Below are 24,534 nucleotides of genomic sequence, written 5' to 3' on the forward strand. Positions count from 1 at the left end.
ACCAAAAATGATTCCGCTGACGCTATTTTAAAACTCAACTGCCAAGCGAGTTTGCTGCGTTTACATGTTTGCGGCACACGGATGACCGCACCATTGTTTTCAATTGTGCCCTGAGAGAAAATGCCTTCTTGTCAGCTTAGGGCTGGGCAATGTGACGTGTTATTAAAGTTCTGCCGTATTTCCCAGGCCTACACCAGCGGCAATGTTCTGTCAAAAGCACACATGCTTGGATAAAATGAACCGGATGTTAATTCAGATTTACACAGCAAAAACTCAAAGAGCAGACTGTCCTTCTGCCTCGTAGATATACATACCAAAACGCCACAGTGTCTGTTGTTCTCTATTCAAGGCAATACACCTGCGCATCTGCCATGTTGGAGAGGTCAAGATCCGCTTGTGTTGAGAGACGATGAGTCTCAGGATTAAATCAGCCACAACTTCCTCAATAGTAAAACAATTTTCACCAGATTTGTTTTGTTATAATCCTCAGACACAGATTAATCTGGGCTGCTCTCAGTAGCTTTTATTACTTTAATAACTGATCATCATAATTAGCCATCCAGACCAGCGGGAAAGTATTGAGTCTGCACCTGATGTTATAAGCCGAGTTTAGTGCGAGAAACACAGTCACTCCCACGTCAGCAAATCCATCAATGTGTGAATCACTTCTGATCTTAATACACATAAAAATTAAATAACCCCCCCGCAAAACACAGCAAGAAGGACTAGGTCAGCTTCTTATTCGCCTGCTTCTTGCTTGGGTTTTCTGTTCCACCTTAAATAGTGCAGCAGTCACTTTCTGGTGCCTGAAGCTGCATCATTTAAAGTGGATTGGGAAAATTCAAACAAAAACCTGGCGAATAAGAAGCTGACTTCAGGTTCATGTAAGAAGGTTCTGACGTTAATCTAGTATGAACATCTACACAGATTAAGGAACGCTATAACAAACCGAGCCACAAAGCTTTAACCATCACTGTAAATAAATAACTACTATATAGAGTTAAGATCCCCCTGAATAAACTATCATATTAAATCAGCTTAATATAAAACCAGAGGAAAGACAACCACATCAGCAGGTTCTCTGTGCTTCACCAACCACACGACCATATCTACATATACATCACACAAACAGTACGCATCACACAGACAGGAGCGTGGACCGCTGCGTTCCCTCCGTTATATAATAGTACAGTATAATTTTGGACAGTGATTCTTAAACTGCCACTCTATAATGGTACTGAATGCTGTCCAGCAGCAATGGTGACTGTGCCTAAATGACGGCGGCGTCGGCGAGCCTGGCTGAACGCAACACGGCCTCTAGGCATGCATATCTACGCTCATACGTCAGCTGTAGTTAGGCCCCCCTCTCAATTCTTGGATCAATCAAAAGTCTTGCTTCATCCCAACCTTTGAAGAACATCTGTGATTGGTCAGGATGCTCACAAGCTCCTCTTACACCGCAGTCAAATTAGACATATGCAGCTTGCGTTGCCCGATGAAAAGAACATGAGCAAGAGAAGGTCTAGAAGACTGGCGATGAAAAAATTTCTGGTGCACACTAACTAACTGACTTTTATACTCGTAAGGGCATCGTGCGTCAGACTGACCTGCGGAGGCTGGCTGTGGGGTGATTTCAGCCAAGAAGCTAACACAGCAGTTAGCAAACTGGCAAACTTGCCTACTATAAACAGTACAACCACAAAAGTAATGGTTAAAAACACGCTCTCCCGACTGACTGCATATCATACAGCCTCTCTTTCATGTGTTTGTTTATAGTTGTTGTGGTAGAAACGTTAAAAGGTTTGTGTTTAGATTGAGCTTTTCCTCCAATGCGTAGTAGTGCCATTGGTTGAAAACCCAAACTTGCTGATTGCAGTAAATTCCAGTGGACTGAAGATAACACTGCTCATGAAATTTCCCTGACAAACTCCAGTGTGACTGGGCCTTTACTAGACCGGCTCTTGCTGTTTAAAAAATGAGCTAAAATAAGTTAACATCCTGTAAAAAAGAGCCAATTTACAAACAAGGAGTTTAACGCACTGGAAATATAAAATAACTTTTTTGTTTTTCCCCCCAATATGTTGAATTTAACAAATAAGCAGTAATCACGCATTACAAAGAATGTCATTTGACACAAACTTTGGCTTTCAACTGTAAAAGTGATCAAAATAACAGTAAACGATCATCCCATGGCCCATCCCAGTCCGTTTACAGTTCCTCTTCACTGGTTGTTGTTGTTTATAGACGCTGATAAATTGGTTTAAATCTGTCTTTTTGATACACGTCATTGTTCACCGTTTTACACTGGAGCTGAAAATTTGCTGATATGCTTAAAAAAGCATATCATGATGGAATCTACTACAATAACGCAAACATATCTTCACACTGCCCACCGCTAAACACTGTGCAGCCCCACCACAGCGGTGTGAATTCACAGTCGGAGCGCCAGATCAGTTCTGCTCGTCAACACATCGGCACAAAGATCCTCATGTGGGCGCTGTAATGATTGATCGAGCTGTTCGAGAATGACTCAAGGCTTTCGAATCACGTGTTTTAGCGAGAATGAGTCAGAGTGGGGTTTGAGAGTGAGTGAGTGAGTGTGTGTGTGTGTGTGTGTGTGTGTGTGTGTGTGTGTGTCTGTGTGTGTGTGTGTGTGTGTCTGTGTGTGTGAAGCATGCTGGGAAATGGCATGGACACAGCATCCCTCCCCGAGCAACAGAGAAAGAGGGGAAACAGACATGTGGCTCCCATCTGCCATCTGAACCTGGCGGATGTGACGAGTAAAAACACACACGTTACTTACTTTCCCTCGCTGCCTCATGAATATGCACACGCACGCACTTTATCTGACCACTCGCTCTCTTTCTCATGCACGTGCGTACGCACCGAGTCCGGTCCCAGGCCTTTATCCCATCAGGAAAGCTGTTTGGGGCAATAATCGTGCGGAACAATAGCGGAGTTGAGCTCCTTGAGGGGAAGAGGGCAACAGGTCACTCTCCATTCTCGACTCTGTAGGAGGGACCTTCACTCACACACAACATAACAGCAACCGCGCATAATATGAACTCAGGCTTGAATATGGTAATGGAAACCATGACAGTAGGACTGAACACCACGGATTATATGGCCAAAAGTATGTGGACGCCCGACGATCTCAATTATATGAGCTTACTGGACATTCCATTACAGAACCATTTACGTTTACATTTACGCCATTTGGCTGACGTTCTTATCCAGAGCGACTTACAATTTGATCATTTTTACACTGGTAGGCCAAGGCGGTGTTAGGAGTCTTGCCCAAGGACTCTTATTGGTATAGTGTAGGGTGTTTGCCCTGGTGGGGGATTGAACCCCAGTCTACAGCGTAGAAGGCAGAGGTGTTAACCACTACACTGCACGAACCACTATGGGCGCCAAGGCCCAATCCCATTTCACCCCTCACCCCCACCACTTCGCTCTTAGCCCTCTGTTTTGTGTTCACATCTAGGGTTAGGGTGTCCCAATTTTTGTTGAGATACAGGGGTAGGGTGATGTGTTAGAGCTACATGGCCCTCCAAACAGGGACTTCACGACGCCTGAAGCACCAGAATGTAACTGCTGCACCACTTAAGGTGGAACAGGAAATTTTGAACTAGAAGCTGGAGAATATCTGACTTCAGCTTCATATCACCAAAGAATTAGTGGTGGGTGATAATCAATAATTGTCTTATTTCCCCTTTGAAGGGATATGATGCCCTAAATGTATCTAAAGCCCAGCAGTGAGGAGCTGAACTTTTCCCTTCTCTGCTGTCACTCCAGGCTGGCAGGGTTGCCTTTAGAGCAGCGCTACTAGCTGATAACGACGCAAGGCCTTTTTTAATTTGAGGGTCCCATTTCGTGGGGCAAGATATCAATCACTACCCCTTGGAACTGAGTTACAAAGGGTTAGGGTGACACTCGAAAACAAGGGGGAGGGGTAAAAATAATAAAAGGGAATGGGCCCAATATTGAGTTTTGCAGCTATAACAGCCTCCACTCTTCTATGCAAGCTTTCCACAAAATTTTGGAGTGTGTCTGTGGGAATCTGTGCCCATTTAGACAAAAGAGCATTCGTGAGGTCACGCACTGATGTAGGATAAATGAGCCTGGCTCACGATTCATCCCAAAGGTGTTCAGTGGGGTTGAGGTCAGGGCTCCGTGCAGACCACTGGAGTTCCTCCATGCCAAACTCATCAAACTATGTCTTTATGGAGCTCACGTTTTGCTTGGGGGCTCAGTCTTGCTGGAACAGGAAAGAGCCCACGCCAAACTGCTGACTCAAAGTTGGAAACATATAACTGCCTAAAATGTCTGTGTGTGCTGTATAAACATCTACCTTTACTGGAACCCCAAGCAATTATCCCCCCTCCACCAAACTTTACGTGTTGGCACGAAGCATTCCGGTAAGTTGCATTCTTCTGCCAAAACCAGATTCATCCACCAGACTGGCAGACAGCGAAGTGTGATTAATCACTCTAAAGAACATGTTTCCACATGAGTCCAGCGGCGGCGTGATTTGGACTGCTGGCCATGGGTGGCTGTGGCATGACCAGGGATTGAAACTACAATCTTCTGACCACGGGCCTCACACTCCATTAAAGTCTTTTTGAAGGCCTCATAGCTGATCTTTTTCAAGTAAAGTATTTTAGATTATTTGGATGCCAATCACAAAATGGTTTACTGTGTTTTTTGTGAGCATCTTAAACCAATCACAACTCAGAGAATCCAACAAACATATAATCTAACAATATTTTAAGTTAAAACAACACAGTTCAATCTTCATTTATATTACATCACTCACCAATGAGTTTTATATCCTGCGAGGCATATCACAGCTGTCATATCCAATCAATATAATATGCCATTTTTCAGCCCTAGTTGACCAAATTCAGGATTTCACACCAGAACGAGAAATATAAAAACATGGATCATGTGCTCCGAGTCCAAAGAAGCACCAGTATTGAATACTACTGAGGAAAAGGCTAAGCAGGTGAAACTTCTAACTCAGGAGGCCTCTGAAGTAAACATGATATTCTTTATTTTATCAAAATATCAATTTATCCCAAAGTGCTAATGCATTTTGTTTGGAAAAAGGGACGTTTCTAGAAACTAAACACACAATTAATTTTGTTTTTATGTTTTTTTCCTTTACAGTTCTGGCAAAACCATTTAAAGCATCCAGCTAATTACATGCTGCGAAGGGAACTATTTTTGTTATATATTAATACAGTAAAAACTAAGCTACTGCTGTGTGACACCAATGTTGGAATATTTTACTTTAAACTAGTGGGTTTTTTTTTCTTTTGGGGGGCCTGATGGCTCAAACAATCCAACTAGGAAGCACAGAAACAGTAACAAACTGATTAAGAAGACAATGTAAGGAAATATCTGGCCTTCTTTCATACCAACAGGACCTGTGGGGTATTTCACAAAGTTATACAGTTAAGCTGACATTACAAGATTTTTAGACCAATTTAACCCTGACTTGCCCCTTTTGACCAACAATCTGAAGGGATTTTCCAGGTGGGGAGCTTGACTGGAAGCCATGATGATGCATTAGTCTTCTGGTCAAACTCCAAAGTGGTTTTCAAACGTTTGATTTTGTAGTGTGACCACACAGACAACAGCCAAGGACAGCCAGGAGAGACTGGAAAAAGGTGAAGAGAGATCTGCGTGAGCAGCAGACTGAAGAGAGAGGAGCTGCCGGCTGAGCTCAGAAAAAACAATCACCTTCTCTACAAACTAAAGAGGCACAGTAAAACATTTCTCCAGCTCTGACTGCGATGTCTGCATTTCAACCTCATATTCATCCCCAGTTTGTGTTTCGCTACGATTCTGCAGAAAAGCACAAACAGGTCCAGACCAGTTTAACTTTCCATGTATCATGTGATAACAGGGGCGGGAGCTCCAAGATTCTGAATGCCTTTCATAGCTTATACCATATATACACATACACACACACACACACACACACACACTGCTCAAAAAATAAAGGGAACACTTAAACAACACAATATAACTCCAAGTAAATCAAACTTCTGTGAAATCAAACTGTCCACTTAGGAAGCAACACTGACAATCAATTTCACAGCTGTTGTGCAAATGGAACAGACAACAGGTGGAAATTATTGGCAATTAGCAAGACACACTCAATAAAGGAGTGGTTCTGCAGGTGGGGACCACAAACCACTTCTCAGTACCTTTCTGCTTTCTGGCTGATGTTTTGGTCACTTTTGAATGTTGGTGGTCTTTCACACTCGTGGTAGCAGGAGATGGACTCTACAACCCACACAAGTGGCTCAGGTAGTGCAGCTCATCCAGGATGGGACATCAATGCGAGCTGTGGCAAGAAGGTTTGCTGTGTCTGTCAGCGTAGTGTCCAGAGCCTGGAGGCGCTACCAGGAGACAGGCCAGTACACCAGGACACGTGGAGGAGGCTGTAGGAGGGCAACAACCCAGCAGCAGGACCGCTACCTCCGCCTTTGTGCAAGGAGGAACAGGAGGAGCTGCCAGAGCCCTGCAGAATGACCTCCAGCAGGCCACAAATGTGCATGTGTCTGCACAAACGGTTAGAAACCGACTCCATGAGGATGTTATGAGGGCCCGACGTCCACAGATGGGGGTTGTGCTCACAGCCCAACGCCGTGCAGGACGCTTGGCATTTGCCAGAGAACACCAGGATTGGCAAATTCGCCACTGGCGCCCTGTGCTCTTCACAGATGAAAGCAGGTTCACACTGAGCACATGTGACAGACGTGACAGAGTCTGGAGACGCAGTGGAGAGCGATCTGCTGCCTGCAACATCCTTCAGCATGACCGGTTTGGCAGTGGGTCAGTAATGGTGTGGGGTGGCATTTCTTTGGAGGGCTGCACAGCCGTCCATGTGCTCGCCAGAGGTAGCCTGACTGCCATTAGGTACCGAGATGAGATCCTCAGACCCCTTGTGAGACCATATGCTGGTGTGGTTGGCCCTGGGTTCCTCCTAATGCAGGACAATGCTAGACCTCATGTGGCTGGAGTGTGTCAGCAGTTCCTGCAAGATGAAGGCATTGAAGCTATGGACTGGCCCGCCCGTTCCCCAGACCTGAATCCGATTGAGCACATCTGGGACATCATGTCTCGCTCCATCCACCAACGCCACGTTGCACCACAGACTGTCCAGGAGCTGCCCAGGCGTTGTAGGGAGGTCATACAGGCACGTGGAGGCCACACACAACACTGAGCCTCATTTTGACTCGTTTTAAGGACATTACATCAAAGGTGGATCAGCCTGTCGTGTGTTTTTCCACTTTAATTTTGTGTGTGACTCCAAATCCAGGCCTCCATTGGTTAATAACTGATTTCCATTGATTTTTGTGTGATTTTGTCAGCACATTCAACTTTGTACAGAACAAAGTATTCAATGAGAATATTTCATTCATTCAGATCTAGGATGAGTTATTGGAGTGTTCCCTTTATTTTTTGAGCTGTGTGTGTGTGTGTATGTGTGTATATATATATATATATATATATATATATATATATATATATATATATATATATATATATATATATATATATATATAATGTTTGCTGTATCCTCTTTCTTCTGTATCATCCAGTGCAAGGGTTCTCAACCTTTACCAGCCCAAGGCTGATCTGTTTATAACTATAAAGCATAGCAGCCCACAGAAAAACTACAGGCAACTTTTTCCTTTGTACAGTTTGCTTTTTTTCTTAATTGCTCACACAGAAAACCTCTAAATTAGGGCCTGAAAAAGATCAGAACATCCATTTCTCTTCAAACGCAGAAAAAAAAAAATTCAGTTTTGGTTGGCATCGCCACAATCAAGAATAATAACAAAATCATACTTGATATCTGCTTCTTTGTCATTAGTTTATCAATTGGAGTTTAACTGCTCAGTTCGCTGATGCTCGGCAGGAAATCTAACGCAGATCTTCGCTATTGTTTTATGGCTCGTCTGTCGTTTTATCAGCTGAAGCTCGAGCTGCAGGAACAATAGAAATGTCAGAGTCAGGCAGATTACACTGACAGTACAGCTCTGATGTGCTGGTAGAAGAAGAGGAAAGTCAGCTCTACTGACGAATTCCCTCGTTTGATCACAAAACGCGTCCCACCTCTAGTGATGTGAGCAGGGTTGGGTTAGAAGTGAACTGAGACCAGCAGGTTTTGCTGGATCGGGTCAGATGTTTGATGCAGACCCGAATACGGTTGGAGTTTTCACTCAAGTCAAAACGGAGCGAACTAAAGAAAAACGTTTGATAAGTTGGCACCAAACAAGGTCTGTGGAACCTCTCCATCTGCGGCTAACCCTCTACACTGCGTGTCCACGGCTGCTGTGGATGTTTAAATAGCCTGTGACTGCAATTTCTTATTAATACTGCTTTACTGTCCCACTACGAGCTACTGCCTCCTCGAACAGAGCCACAGACCACTAGAGGGTGCTTCACGGCCCACTGGTGGTCTCTGGCCCACAGGTTGAGAAACCCTGACCCAGCGGAAGAGTCCTGACAACAAAATAACAGGAAATTCTGTTAAATATGCACGTTAAGCACATGCTGCTATAAAATGTGATGAGGTTAGATGTCATGTAGTGTAGGTCCAGTTTTAGCCAGATAACTTAAACCCCAAAGACAAGCTTGTCTAATAGGACAAGGCTCACTAAGGAACCCCAACCCCCCCCCCAGGGTGGGGTCTGCTCTCTCTCTCTCCCTCTCCCCTCTTATTTTGTAAACTACAGCTATAAAATTAAACAAAACAGCATCAAAAAGCTGCTCGACGTTCACAATTGCTCTCTGAACTTGGTCCTCATGCTTCACCAAAGTGCTTCTCTGGACTTGAGAGTTTTATTCAGTTTACATTTCAGACCTTTCAGTGCTTCACCTGGATTTAATTTGACAGCTGGATGAAAACTTGGCTAACAGCTGCTCAGGAGAGCCGTTTTATTCAGCGCTCTTTAACAGATTTAAAGGACTCGGCTACATTTACTGTGATGCTGTTTGAGTTTAAAAGGGAATTCCACCATTTTTCATTTTGGTATGATGAAATCATCGAGAACAAGGTCTTTCGGGGTGGTCTGGTGTCAAATGTTGCCCTAAACTTAGAGCTGTTCACAGTGGTGGTGATAGGAACCAGACGTCTGAATGCCTCTGAAAGCTCCATCACAGACAGGAACTACATGAAATAGTGCTGAACGCCCTGTTTGATGTCTGAGGCACTGCTTTACAAGATTGTTGAGATAAGAGTTTGGACTAAAGATCATTTATGGTTAAAATATGGCAGAGAGGTGCATGCAGGGTGTTGTGTAGCAAAATAGTCAAAAAAGGGTTAGGGTTAGGGTTTTCCGCTATTTAACCATCGTCATCATCACATATAAACACTTTGTGTAGGTTAACTGTGAATCGTAGTTTACTTGGATGGTAAATAAAACGGCTTTATTAGTGTTGTAGACATTATGACGTCTGGTTCCCATCACCACCACTGTAACAGTTTCTCTACAGTGAACCATTTCACACCAAACCACTCTGAATGACTGTTTACATCTCAACCACTTCATTTCTCACAACTTTTGAAAAACCTAGGCAAATTTCCTTCTTCTGAAACACAAGAACCACTAGAGAACCTCAGCGACTCCTGCATGGTTCTGAACATACTCAGCCAGGAGCGGCCAAGAGTGCCTTTAGCCTCCACTGTAAAAATGAATAAATAAATAAAAGGCCGATTGATTTTTCATGTCGTGGTGCTCAACCTGAAAGTCTTGACCTGAAAAAAGCTCGCTGCACTCCAAGTTTAAGTTTCAGCAGAACACAGCAGGCTTTTTTTCCCAACATGAGAACAAGAGATTTGGAAGTCCTGGACGCCGGATATACTCAGAAACGCATGCCGCTGTTGCCTGAAGAAAACCTCATCTCTCCAAAATAGCAGCTTTACAGGAGAAGGAAAGAACATACTTTTAAAGTGAGTCAATGGAACCAGACTCCCTCCCCTCAGTCTCTTTCAGCCATTTCTTTTCTTCACTAAATTTACACACAATGTAAAAGGTAACATGTATTTTCAATTCATGTCAAAAAAAAACGGAGACACAAGGTTTTCTTCCAACAACAGTGATACTGTGGCTTACTGTGACGTGATTTATTCAGAATAACGATAATTACGGTCTTACTGCGCAACCCTAACAAAAGGCTAAATTAGGAAAAAGCTTTCCGTTTGTGTCCTGGATTCTGGTTTTGCCCAAGATTTTCCACTTTGCTGCATCACTAGTTCCAGACGCTGGATGACACACTGCTTTCAGCTACACAGCTTACATATGGAGATATCAGAAGATCAGAACGAAGCCAGCTGGCCTCATCTGGCCTCCCTGTATAGGATCTTTACACAATGTCTTCATTTTCCTTTAACAATGGAATGCTCAGTATAACATTATGCAAGGTTAACATTTGCTGGCAGGCACCATTAATGAGCGGTGGGGGTGGTAATCAGCGCCACGCCTTCCAGAGGGGGTTACTCACCAAGCCCACACAACAGATACCATTCATCACCCAACAACAAGAGACAACACCACAAGCTGGCTGGAATTTATGAAAAAACGAGGCTCCTCCAGGACACGGAGGTTTCCAAGATACTGACTTTCACTCCGTTAGCCTGACTCAGATTGTATAAACACTGACTAAATCATGACTCCCGTAATCCAATAAGACGTAAATCCTTGCGGTCTACACAGCAAACATCTCCCAACCCATCAGACTGCCCATCAAAAGTTTGGGGACAAATAGCTCTGCAAAAGGCTTTTAGAAGATATTAACACCGTTCCTTTGGGAATAGTTCAACATTCAATTCAAACCCCAAGCATTGGTGATGAGTCGAGGCGTGTTCAGTGTCTGAAGTTTGCTTCTTTAGGTCTGCGCTGCAGTAACGAGGCGAATGTAGCTGAAAAGTAATGAAAGTCTAATCTTTCTGGGAGACAGCTCTGTCCAGCTTTCAAACTAAATACAAGTGAATAGCTGAAACCATGAAAATTCGGCCACCGAAAATGATCGAAAGCAGCTCTTTTCGTTTTTGTTCGAAATTAAAAATAAGGTAGAAAATTTTGGATGAAAAATTTGAAACGCATTCATGGCCTTTACTGCTTTAAAGAAATTCTTCCACGGAAATCGCATAAATAATACTGAGACATCAAAACAACTCAACATCTTTTAACCTCTTTAGCTGTGAAAGCGGTCACTACAAACGCGTTAGATGCTCCTCAGGTTTACGGCTGCTTCTTCTCTAAAAGACGAACACTGAACAGATTCAAGTGCTGATGAGCTTCAGACTGCTGGAAGTGAGTTCCACGGCCACGTTTTACATAGACCCCATCCTTACAGCTGAAATGCTCTGGAATTCAGCTTTAGGTGCCTTTGAGAAACCATGAAGTATTAAAAGTTTACTAAAGAGTCATTTTACAGGTTCAGTTTAGTGACCCTTATCCCACAATCGGGAAATTCCACCTCCGTATTTAACCCATCAGCGCAGTGAAACACCACATAACACTAGTGAACACACACACTAGGGGGGGCAGTGAGCACACTTGCCTGGAGCGGTGGGCAGCCCTATCCACAGCGTCTGAGGAGCAGTTGGGGGTTAGGCGTCTTGCTCAAGGGCACCTCTATCATGTACCGTCAGCTCAGGGGATCGAACCAGTGACCTTCCGGGCACAGGGCTGGGTCCTTAACCTCCAGCCCACGACTGCCCCCAAAAGTACGGTAACATTATGTTAATTCAAAATTACACACTCAAAAGGAACATTTCTTTTGGTTTTTGTCTGAATGAGATCTGAAATGTCACAAAAATGTTGTTAAAGGATCTGTTCATCATCCTGTATTTATCCAACGGTTATTTCCGGCCACGCAAGCTCATTGGTTGAGAGGCGTTCTAACCGCGCTGTTATTTCACCATAACATCATGGGTTTTATACATTTAATTGTATATAAACCTGTATAATTTTTGTAGTTTCACGCTAATCATTTGAAATCTAGGCCACTGCAGAAGACTACCAAATCCATTTTATGCAGTTATTTACGAAATGTGACAGATGCTCTTATCCAGTGCGCCTACAATTTGATCAGACTGGGCGAACAGTGTTAGGAGTCTTGCCCAAGGACTCTTATTGGTATAGCGTAGGGTCCTTGCCCGAGAGCAGGGGACTGAACCCCAGTCCACAGCGCAGAAGGTAGAGGTGTTAACCACTACATTATACCAACCACTGACACCAGACTGGTTTTGTTATGTTTTATGATAAGCAAAACTTCAGATTATATGCATGTATTCTGTCTTATCTATTTAAGTGACAGCAAGACATTCGTAGACAGGGGGTCCCCAAACGCTGCCGCTTCAGCGAATAAGCACATGCTAAATGTATCTGCTGCATTCGGAAGTTCCGTAAGTGAAAGCACAACTTCCCATCGGCCAAACGCACATCTGGAAAATCGTTTTTGTTCCGCAGCTAGGTCTCTGTATGGAGCCGATGCCGATGGTGGGAAGAGCTTGGGATCGGGCGCATCAGGGCAGAGCAATACAATAATATGGATTATGATAATATGGATTATCTGAAGGGGCTTCTCGCAGCAAAGCTCCGCAGTGCTTCTGAACTCAGCCTGGATAATCCAGTTTGGAGCAGACGCGACTAATTTCTCAGCAGAGCTGCCAGGGTTGAAAATAGCAGAGGTTAAGTTTAATCTGGACCCACCACTTTACAGCAGACAGGAACTTTCCAATCCCTTCACAAGTGACTCGAGATCCTTATTTACTTACTGCGTCCAGGGACCAAAACGCTTCGGCACACTTAGTACACCGGGCCTGGACACCATATACGCTGGATTATTTCAGTCCGCGTCCAGTCTTGATATATATAAAGCCAAAGAACACCGTTATATCTAGAACCATGAACACTCAACCCTTTGTGAAAGGATTTTTCAGACTGATGGAGAATGGGATGCAGATGGTTCTATATGGAATCTTTTAGTAAACGGTTCTATATGGCACCAAAAAGGGTTCTTCTATTGTTATGAGCTTGACGTCATAAGAACAGCAGAACCCTTTTTGGTGCTACATTGAACCCTTTTTAAAAGAATCTATATAACACCATCTACAATACATTCTCCATCGATCTGAAGAAGCATTTCACCATGCAAGAAATGTTTACTCAAACAAAGGGTTCTTTGGTCATATAGAACCATTTTCTTTACTCAAGAGCCCTAGAAGAACCATCTACACTATATTCTCCATCAATCTGAAGAACAATTTCACAATGCAAAGAACAATTTACTAATGCAAAGGGTTCTTTGAGTGTTCATGGTTCTAGATAGAAAAAAATCTCTTTACTAACAAACCCTAGAAGAGCCAACATTTTTGAGAGTGTAGAACCATCTACAGCACACATTCTCCATCAATCTAAAGAACCACTTCACTGGGCAAAGAAACATTTTGTCATTTAAACGGTTCATTGAATGTTTATGGCTCTATGCAGAATTGTGTTACTGCGTTATTAAAGAACCCTTGAAGAACCATTTTTAAAGGGTCTAAGAGTGTAGGGGACAATTATTCATGTTTATTTATGACAGTTACTCATTAGCGCGGCCGACGCAGACATCCAGCATATTACAACACACACCTGCAGACAAAGCCGCATAAATATAAATAAGAAACGACGAGTTCATACGTGAAACGAGGAAAATACAGATACTTTAAGCTGTTTCCAGGAGTCGCTGGAATATTAAACAGTAAATACGTCGTCAAATATCCGTCTAAACGTCTGTCCGGTCTAAACGTCTGTCCGGTCTAAACCTCTCTCAAATCCAAACGTCTGTCCGGTCTAAACGTACGTCCGGTCTAAACCTCTCTCAAATCCAAACGTCTGTCCGGTCTAAACCTCTCTCAAATCCAAACGTCTGTCCGGTCTAAACGTACGTCCAGTCTAAACGTCTGTCCGGTCTAAACCTCTCTCAAATCCAAACGTCTGTCCGGTCTAAACCTCCCTCAAATCCAAACGTCTGTCCGGTCTAAACCTCTCTCAAATCCAAACGTCTGTCCGGTCTAAACGTACGTCCAGTCTAAACCTCTCTCAAATCCAAACGTCTGTCCGGTCTAAACCTCTCTCAAATCCAAACGTCTGTCCGGTCTAAACCTCTCTCAAATCCAAACGTCCGTCCGGTCTAAACGTCCGTCCGGTCAAATCCAAATGTCTGTCCGGTCTAAACGTACGTCCGGTCTAAACCTCCGTCCGGTCTAAACCTCCGTCCGGTCTAAACCTCTCTCAAATCCAAACGTCTGTCCGGTCTAAACCTCCGTCTGGTCTAAACCTCCGTCCGGTCTAAACCTCCGTCCGGTCTAAACCTCTCTCAAATCCAAATGTCTGTCCGGTCTAAACGTCTGTCCGGTCTAAACCTCCGTCCGGTCTAAACCTCCGTCCAGTCTAAACATCTCTCAAATCCAAACATCTTTCCGGTCTAAACGTCCGTCCAGTCTAAACGTCTGTCCGGTCTAAACCTCTCTCAAATCCAAACGTCTGTCCGGTCTAAACCTCTCTCAAATCCAAACGTCTGTCAGGTCTAAACGTCCGTCCGGTCTAAACGTCTCTCAAATCCAAATGTCTGTCCAGTCTAAACATCTGTAAAGTTTAAACCTCTCTCAGATCCAAACGTCTGTCCGGTCTAAACGTCTGTAAAGATTAAACCTCTCTCAGATCCAAACGTCTGTCCGGTCTAAACGTCTGTAAAGATTAAACCTCTCTCAGATCCAAACGTCTGTCCGGTCTAAACGTCTGTAAAGATTAAACCTCTCTCAGATCCAAACGTCTGTCCGGATCTAAACATCTGGCCGGTCTAAACGTCTGTAAAGATTAAACCTCTCTCAGATCCAAACGTCTGTCCGGTCTAGCATCTGGCCGGTCTAAACGTCTGTAAAGATTAAACCTCTCTCAGATCCAAACGTCTGTCCGGATCTAAACATCTGGCCGGTCTAAACGTCTGTAAAGATTAAACCTCTCTCAGATCCAAACGTCTGTCCGGATCTAAACATCTGGCCGGTCTAAACGTCTGTAAAGATTAAACCTCTCTCAGATCCAAACGTCTGTCCGGATCTAAGCATCTGGCCGGTCTAAACGTCTGTAAAGATTAAACCTCTCTCAGATCCAAACGTCTGTCCGGTCTAGCATCTGGCCGGTCTAAACGTCTGTAAAGATTAAACCTCTCTCAGATCCAAACGTCTGTCCGGTCTAAACATCTGGCCAGTCTAAACGTCTGTAAAGATTAAACCTCTCTCAGATCCAAACATCTGTCCGGTCTAAACGTCTGGGCGGTCTAAACGTCTGGCCGGTCTAAACGTCTGTCAAGTGTAAACATCTGTCATGTCCAAACATCTGTTAGATCTAAACATCTGTCATGTCCAAACATCTGTTAGATCTAAACGTCCGTCATGCCCAAACATCTGTTAGATCTAAACGTCCGTCATGCCCAAACATCTGTTAGATCTAAACGTCCGTCATGCCCAAACATCTGTTAGATCTAAACGTCCGTCATGCCCAAACATCTGTTAGATCTAAACGTCCGTCATGTCCAAACATCTGTTGGATCTGAACATCTGTCGTGTAAACAGCATGTGTCTGACAGAACTACACAGGCATCGCTGGTTCTTTTTGTCTGTTTCATCTCACAAAAGCAACACACTCTGATGCCGATGATGCACCATAAGCACTAGTTCTGCCAAGAAAGACACGAAACTATGAATCCAATGACTTGTATTAGGCATTTCACACACAGCTGTAGGGGTGACAATACTTTACGCCGTTATTTATCACAATATTCATTTTTTTTCTGAGACATAATAAGTTGAAATCAGATAAGAGACTGTAGTGCCACACCGAAATAAACCTATAACCATAATAATAATAATAAACCAACAACTACGACGACTTTTATTCAGTGTTTTACAAACTGCACCGCACTACATCCAACTAAACTACATCCACTGCAACGAAACATGCAGTTAGTGTCACTTAAACCCTGACGATATGCTGAGAAAAGGGGGCTGTGATGGAACTGATCACGATAACGACAGAATACCCTCCACTACTGCACCTTATCCAGCTAAAGAAGACTAAGCATGCTCTAATGTAGTCAAACCAGCAGTGACTGTAAACACTGAAGATGTCCACAATGCACTCAACATGCTCAGACAAGCAAACTGGGATGTTATTTAGCACCACAGAGGTAAATACTGTTGTATGGAGCAAACAAACAAAAAAAAAACATAAGAAACTTACCCAGAATATGATGTTGAATCCGAATAAAAAGTATTTGACACAGCAGCTCACTTCAGCTCCTTTGAACTGGTGGTGTTTCCTGCTCATCCTTCCTGGGCAACACAGCTAAACTAACTCACTAACCTGATTCACTAACTTACCTTCACTCACTTACAGGCTGCTTTCTCTCAAGGTTACAGCGCCAAGCCTAGCGAACAAGCGCAAACGGACGGCACAGGCAATACAGTGAGTACTATACGGGCAGAGGTCTTCAGGAGAGCTGCTTCAGAGGAACATAATAAGCCCTTGTTAATGGAGCTGCTGGAGTTAGCCAGCCCAGCTAACAACAACAGCAGCAGAGGAGCAGCAGCAGTTCAGCGTTATTACCGTTTAAACACACACAGGCCACTTTAAGCACGAACGCAGTCCAGATAAAGGAGACTGGCCGTGTGGGAGTCGCTGATTAAACCACCCAGGACGGGCGACATCTGTCTCTCTGATATTTCAACCTTGTTAGAGAGGAAAAAAAAACACACATCCATCCATTAAAGCAGCGAAGACTGAAACGGTGAAGGGACCGTGAGACATGGCAGCGCGACCAAGCTTCAAAATAAAAGTCCCCTAGAAAAGACCTGAGGGTCTTTTAAGTACACCTACAATCAAAAACTGGCATTTTTTGACCTTGTTAGTTGCTGTTCTTGGTTAGACTAAGCACTGCTCGTCGTATCATATCGTAGCGTTCACCACTATTAAAAGAGCTTTCGCACAAGACACGAGGCTCTATTTTCCAGCTGTATTTGGCCACAGCTACTTTGATGGAAGAAAACCTCGTAACTCCATAATGGTGACTTTACAGGAGGAGGAAAACACATACTTCACTTTTAATGCAAATCAATGGAACCAGACGTTTTTCCAAGGCATTTTGGGTCGTTCGTTTTAGCCCATTAGCAAAAACGACTTTATCTCGGCGTCAGTGGTTGGCCCACTGACCGTGAGCAGAGGAAAAATTAGTTTGTGCCGATAAATTTTGTCATAGGGAGGAAGAGAACCTCTATGTCAGCATTTCAAACGGATGACTAACGTTAGCGCTCAGTTCTGCTTTAAAGTTGCTGCTGCAGCCGCTTTCAGAGAGTTGGTTTTCATTTTCTCTCTCAAAAGCTACAGGCATCTGAGAAAGCGAGTGCTCAGCGGGTAGATGTTTGTTCAGTGGAGCCGGTGTTTGTAGAAAATGCCTACAGGGGCAATACAGACCCAGCATGCTCCACCCCCTGACCTCCCACTTCTTCAACCTCTGCAGCAATGCTGGCAACACTCATGCATCTATTTTTTGAAGCCAAGCTCTGGATATGATGCTGAACACGTGGACTCAACTTCTTTGGTCGACCCTGGCAAGGCCTGTTCCGAGTGGAAGCTGTCCTGGAAAACCGTCCACCGTGCTATAGCTCAGTTTCAGGGTGTTATCAGTCTTCTTATAGCCTAGGCGTCTTTGTGGAGAGCAACAATTCTATTTCTCACGTTCTCAGAAAGTTCTTTGCCTTGATGTGCCATGTTGAATACCCAGTGGCCTGTATGAGTGAACTGTATCCAAAACACCAAATTTAACAGCCCTGCTTCCCATTCACACCTGAAACCTTGCAACTCTAACAAGTCACACGACACCACGGAGGGACAACGACACAATTGGACATGTTCACTGTGAGGTGGACTCACTTGTGTTGCCAGCTATTTAGACAGCAATGGCTGTGTGTTGAGTTCTTTTCAGAGGACAGTTAATCTGCACTGCTATACAAGCTGAACACTGACTACTTTAAGTTATATCCAAGTTTCATTTCTGTAGTGTCGTCCCATGAAAAGATATAATAAAATATTTGCAGAAATGTGAGGGGTGCACTCACTTTTGTGAGATACAGTATTTGTAAAAGTGTATCCTCAGCCACCGTTCACTCCTCTGCTGATGTTGTCATATTCTCGAATCCTTGCAGGCACGCAATGAACCATGGTATATCTTGGTTGGTGAAGGATCCACCTGTTGGATCCTTCGTTGCCGTGGAAAAGAAGGGCACATGGAAATGGGACAGCTTAGTCACACCACTGTTACACAATCTGCCTTCAAATGTCCCAGTTATAAAGGGTGTTTCAGTCTCAACTGCTTTTTGAATGAGGTAAAATACAAAGCAGCCAATCAGAACAGAGCTGATCTATTGTATGCAAGAGTTTGAATACTCTCCAGTCAACTTCTATGTTTTAATGTTAATGTTCTTTTTTAGCATAGTTTAATATACTAAAATAAAAGAAAGCATAAAATATAAAATGATCCACAACGTATCATAACACTGGTTGTGCATTACAGTGTGCAGACGTCTGTAGAGAATGTGTGAACTTATTTTCACTTAGAAAGTCGAGAAACCAGGGTCAAATGACCAGGGACACCCAAACCTTTGCATAAAACTTATATGGTCAGCATATCGAATGGGCAGTGAATGGATGTAGGTGCCCCTTGTAGAGAATAACCTAGTAACTGTATATTCAATGATGTGAATGTTCAGTTCAAATCTTCATTTTAAAGCTGGTAGGAGCTGCTTGTGTTAAATGTTGCAATACTACATCTACAACTACTAATACTAATACTAATATTACAACTACTACTACTATAATCACTACTACTAGTACTACTAGTACAACTACTACTACTATTACTACTAATACCAATACAACTACTACTAGTAGTAGTACTACTACTACAACTACCATTACTACTAATACCATTACAACAACTACTACTACTACAACAACAACAATTACTACTAGTAGTACTACTACTACTACTACTACTACTGCTACTACAACAATTACTATTACTAGTACTACTACTAATAATACTACTTCTACTACCACTACAACTACTAACTACTAGTACTACTACTACTACTAACTATTAGTGCTACTACAACTACTGCTACTACCACTATTAATAATACTAATATTACAACTCCTACTACCACTACTATTACTACTACTATTACTACAACAACTACTACTACCACTACTACTACAACTATTACTACTACAACTGCTACTACAACTACTAATACTACTACAACTACTGCTACTATAACTACTACTACAACTACTACTACTATTACTACTACTATAACTACTACTACAGCTGCTACTACTAAAACTATATCTACTGCTAATACTAATACTACAGCTACTACTATCACTACTACTACAACTACTGCTGCTACTACTACTAATACTAGAACAACAACTACTACTACTATGCTACAACAACTACTACTAATATTAATATTACCACTACTACTACTACTACTACTACTATACTACAACAATTACTGATATTACTAATACTACTCCTACTACTACAACTACTGTGTGGCACTTGATTTGTTATGTAATAATGACACACCACAAATATGTTTATGTTGATGCACATTAACTCGATCTGAGCACTTAGATACTTTCCATGGGCGTCCCCATGTTTACATTCCTGCTGTTGGTTTCGTTTTGGAAGACTGGTTGTCTGGGCGCAGTCAGTTATCTCTGGCCTGTTTCTGGAGAAATGAGATGGTATCACCCAAATCTGCCTTTATAAAGACTTCTACATGTTACAGTTTGTCAAGACAGAAGAAAACAGATAAAGACAGAAGTCATGGCCAGATATACCGTACCATACCTGGGTGACTGCCCAGTGGCACCAAAAGGTTGCTCCAAAAATACACACAGTTATGAAAGATTTTAATCTGCAAACAATACACACGACTTTAAATATATTCACATATCAAAACCATCAGCCTGATAATCCAGAGAAATCCAAAAAGCATCATCATTGCGTAAATTTTAGGGACAGTGGCGTCTGTGTGGGTGAAATATAGACAGGATCATTTTAGAGTGATCTTTGTGGGTGAGATGATGCCCTCTTATTAGCATAGCTGACCAATCTCGATGAGGTCTTAGCTGAGGAGTTAGCTCTGGCTCAGTTTAGAGGTACCGTGAACAATGAGTAGAACGGGTCTTCAGCAAAATCCAGACCTTTTCAGCATTAGTTTTTTTTGTATCTTTTACTGATGGTCAAACCTTATTTTCTGTTCGCTATCTGGTGTTGTCCAGAGGAGGATGGGCCCCTCTTTTGACTCTTGGCTCTCAAGGTTTCTTCCTCTTGCTCTGAGGGAGTTTTTCCCATTGCCACTGTCATCAGTGGCGAGGCTCTTGGGGGCTCGGACCCGGATTTTTCTGTTAAACTGTTTTGTGACAACAGCTGTTATATAAAGTGCTATATCAATAAACTTTGATTTGGTTATTATCAGTAGTTGTGAGGATAGAGCATTACAGTTCTAAGATCCACAGGACCTTAATCTCGCCCTGCCAATAGGTTCTTGTGTATTGCAGCCAGGCATGCCTTTAGCTGAGCACACCTTTAGAGCAGATCAGAAACTCTACTGTAGTCAAATTCAGAGTAGCTTAGCTCTGCTGTTATTCTAGGGCTGTTCCAAAAAGCGCCCTGCAGTTTTCCTTCCTCCCGTCCAAATCTGGTGACGTCAACCACATGTAGAGATCAGGAGATCTCTGTGGGTTTAAAGATCTGATCTTAAGATCTGATTCGTATTATTTGCGGTGCCTGGTAAAACTATGTTATTGGTCAGACTTTTTTCCATTATGTAAGATTTTTTTAGTTAAAACTTAAAGAAGTAGTACTACTGAGTTGCCCTGTAAAGCAGAGGACACCAACCCTCCTCCTGTAGACGTACAAGGACATCTAACTGCATATTGCCCACTAATAAAGAACATCTGAAGAACCTCATTAGCTGGAGCAGGTGTGGCAGATTGTGGATGGAAATAAAGTAGACAGATCTCCAGGACCAGGGTTGGTATGGGAGGCAAATCCAGCCAAAAAAGAAATGAAAATAAAATCAATAAAATGTAAAGGCAAACCTCTTTTTGCCATTTCCTTTTCCATTCATGTTTAGATTCACCAGATCTGAGACATGACAATAGTTTTTCTTGAGACTCAAAGTCGTTTAGCTTGAGGACTGATGCCGTTCTGACTCTGAGGTCTGAGAATGTCCTAAAATGTACCCATAGCCCCGCCTAGTGCTATTTAATGTATATTTGCATGTTGGTCAGTTTGAAAATGAAAAAGCAAAGTGGGAAATGAAAAGAAAATTACCAGCAGGTGGCGCCTGTGCTCGTTTCCGTTTGCCTTTTCATTCTGACACTTAAAGTGCATCAACGCCAAAAACTGAATCACAAACTGTCGATTTACCACCATTGCATTTTCATTTAAATTTTGTCAGATATGCAGCTGACTGCAATGAAAAAGAAATAATGTAAACATTGCATTTTGATTTTAGTTTTGATGCATATTCTGCATTTCATGAAGCAAAGCCAAAGCCAAAGTGAAGCTTGGGTTTTCTTTTCTCTATTAGCTTTTTAATTTTAGATTTGGCCATGAAATACCAGAATAACAACTAAGGTGAAATGACAAATAGCATTATGTAGTTTTAAATAGTTTTAAATTTATTTTTATTTTTGTCACAAATGACTCGTGCATATATGAAAAATGAAATTGTAAATGTAGGTATTTCATTTCATTTTCAATTTTGGTTAGATGTTTGTGCAGATGTTTGGAAAAAGAAATGGTAAAAAAAGGTTTGTATTTACATTTTATTGCTTTCACTTCAGTTTCTTTTTTGACTGGATTTGCCTCCCGTAGGGTAACAGACCACTGCTGTGAAGCCTGAAATAATCATTGAAAAGTCAGAGGTGTCGGATCAGATTTTGCTGGAGTTCCTCAAACCACACTAATGCAAGAAAGTCAGGATCTTAAATGCAAAATCAACATTATAATGATAAAGATACACTATATGGCCAAAGGTTTATGGACAGCTCTCCTAGTAACTGTTAAGCCACACCCACTGATAACAGGTGTATAAAATCAAGCAGATAGCCATGCAGTCTCCATAGACAAGCAGTAGAATTGGTCAAGCTCAAACGTGGCACTGTCATAGGATACCAACTTTGCCACAGGTCAGTTGGTGAACTAGGTCTGCACCAGCTAACTGTAAGTGCTATTGTTGTGAAATGGAAGCGACTAGGCCACTAAGTGCTGAAATGCATAGCATGTAAAAATCACTTAAAATCTTCTCTTGCATCATTCATTATAGAGTGCTAAACTGCCTCTGGAAACAACATCAGCACAAGAACTGTGCATCGGGAGTTTGATGAAATGGGTTTCAAAGGCTGAGCAGCTGCATAAAAGCCTAAGATCACTTTAGATGCAATGCCAAGCGTCGTCTGGAGTGGTGTAAAGCAACCGCCACTGGACTTTGGAGCAGTGGAAATGTTCTCTGGTGTGCTAAATCACAGTTCACTATCTGGCAGCCTGGTGGATAATTTGGGTTTGGCAGATGTCAGAAAAACTCTAAAGACAAGTCCTACATCATGTTTTGAGCTCCAGTGGTGGACGAAGTACACAAACCATGTAGTTGAGTTAAAGTAGAGATACCCAAGGTAAAATATTCCTCTAGTAAAAGTAGAAGTTCCTCCCTTTAGACCTCCACTTGAGTAAAAGTACTAAAGTATTTACCTTCAAATGTACTTAAGTATAAAGTAAAAGTACTAAAAGAGTAATTCTGGCTCTGATGTCCTGTTATCATTTTTATAACCAGACTGGCTTCATGAACTCATTTCAGGTGAAAGTCCTCCAGCGTCTCTCTTGGTAAACCAGTCTTTTAATAGAACGTCATTAATTAGTGACGCTGACGTCTATTAAAATGATCAGAAGCACAAAACACTGAAAGTAAACAGTTTCCATCAGGGAGAACCGAGTGGCTCTGAAATCACTTTTTACACACAAGCAAAGTTTCAGTTTCAGATTTATTTACAACTTAGTTCCAAGTTTAAGTTGAATAAAAACTGGCTTTAAACTCAGGATCACAGATGAGCTCCTTTACTATGTTGATCTGTAGGCGTCTGTTCATAAACATAAACCAGCCCAACCTCATTTACTATAAAATGAAATGGTGTTTGTAGAAATTCAGAAAAAAGCCGCGTCAGTCTCGACTGCATATGTGGACATATTTCTATATTGAGCTCTATTTACACAAAGTTAGGTTAGTTCATCATTTATGTTGAACAGACTCTCCCAAAGTTTTACGCTGCTGCGCTGACGTTGAACCGCGTGCTGCACTGGATCGGTATGACCAACAGGTCAAAACCAGCTCTAAACAAAGTGACCGCTGGGCCCTGATTGGTGCTCTGGCTTTGCGCTTCTTTCGTTTTGACATGTTACGTTTTTATACACACAGAAACCAAAAGGAACGACAGATTTCTCACAATGTAGGAGGGAAAAGTCGAATATTAGACTCTGAAATGTAGAAAAAGTCGCCGAGAATGGAGAAACTTCAGTGAATTACAGATACACAAAAAAATGACAGTATAACATTACTTCATTACTGTCCACCACTGCTGAGCTCTCTTTGAATACTCTTTCAACGCACTAGCAACCATCTGACCCACTCAAGGAAGGAGTCTAAAGCACAGCCCATGGTACCAAGTATTCTATGTGTTGTGTACAATTACTCATTTCCACCAGAGAACTTTCCAAAGCCCTGAAAACTTACATTACAGGGCTTTATTTGCTTCTACACTGGCTCAGTTCTTATTACAATCACACTAAACCAATAAACTAACACTTTTTAGCTCACATCTGCATGCCAGCTCTTCTGGCATGTTGGTCAAACGTGTAAAATAAAATTCCTTCACTCTGACTGGAGTTCTGAATAAGATGCTGCTGCTGAGCTTACTCCTACACTATGGCGAGACAGAGGGCCCACTTTTAATGGCTAAAAGAATGGGCATTGTGGCTCTACAGCCTTGATGACCCCTCATGCACAAATGAGGACCACAGCACAGTGACAACTGCACCAATTAGGGCTTCTCACTTCACTGCCCTGCACTTCATAGTGGCCCTGATTTTAGAAACCGAAGACGCTAAACTCTGCCTGATGCCTGCTGCATTTCTTTCTCAGACAGACGTACTTTTTTGTGTATCTGATTCATTTTGTCTTCCTTATCCAGCCCAACACCTCATGCACCAGACCTATAAAACATGTTTATGAATGCAAAGAAGTGCAAGAAATGCAAATTAAACGTAGCAAGACTGAGGACTGTGTAAAAGACATAAAAGTCTGGATGTTGAGTAACTTTCTCCTACTTA

The 24,534-nt window shown here is 42.5% G+C and overlaps 1 protein-coding gene across 1 annotated transcript in view; it reads right to left on the reverse strand.

Annotated features, from left to right (window-relative positions):
* Positions 1-16,848, reverse strand: part of tspan17 (tetraspanin 17) — a 57,424-nt gene extending 40,576 nt beyond the window's left edge. Inside the window, exon 1 of the mRNA XM_017713550.1 lies at positions 16,317-16,848. Coding sequence (XP_017569039.1) covers positions 16,317-16,403 — 87 coding nt within the window. The 5' untranslated portion in view covers positions 16,404-16,848. The remainder of the gene's footprint in view (positions 1-16,316) is intronic.
* Positions 16,849-24,534: the final 7,686 nt, after the last annotated feature.

Source organism: Pygocentrus nattereri, chromosome 11 (genome assembly GCF_015220715.1).
Source record: "Pygocentrus nattereri isolate fPygNat1 chromosome 11, fPygNat1.pri, whole genome shotgun sequence".
In the NCBI taxonomy this organism is placed as follows: Eukaryota; Metazoa; Chordata; class Actinopteri; order Characiformes; family Serrasalmidae; genus Pygocentrus; species Pygocentrus nattereri.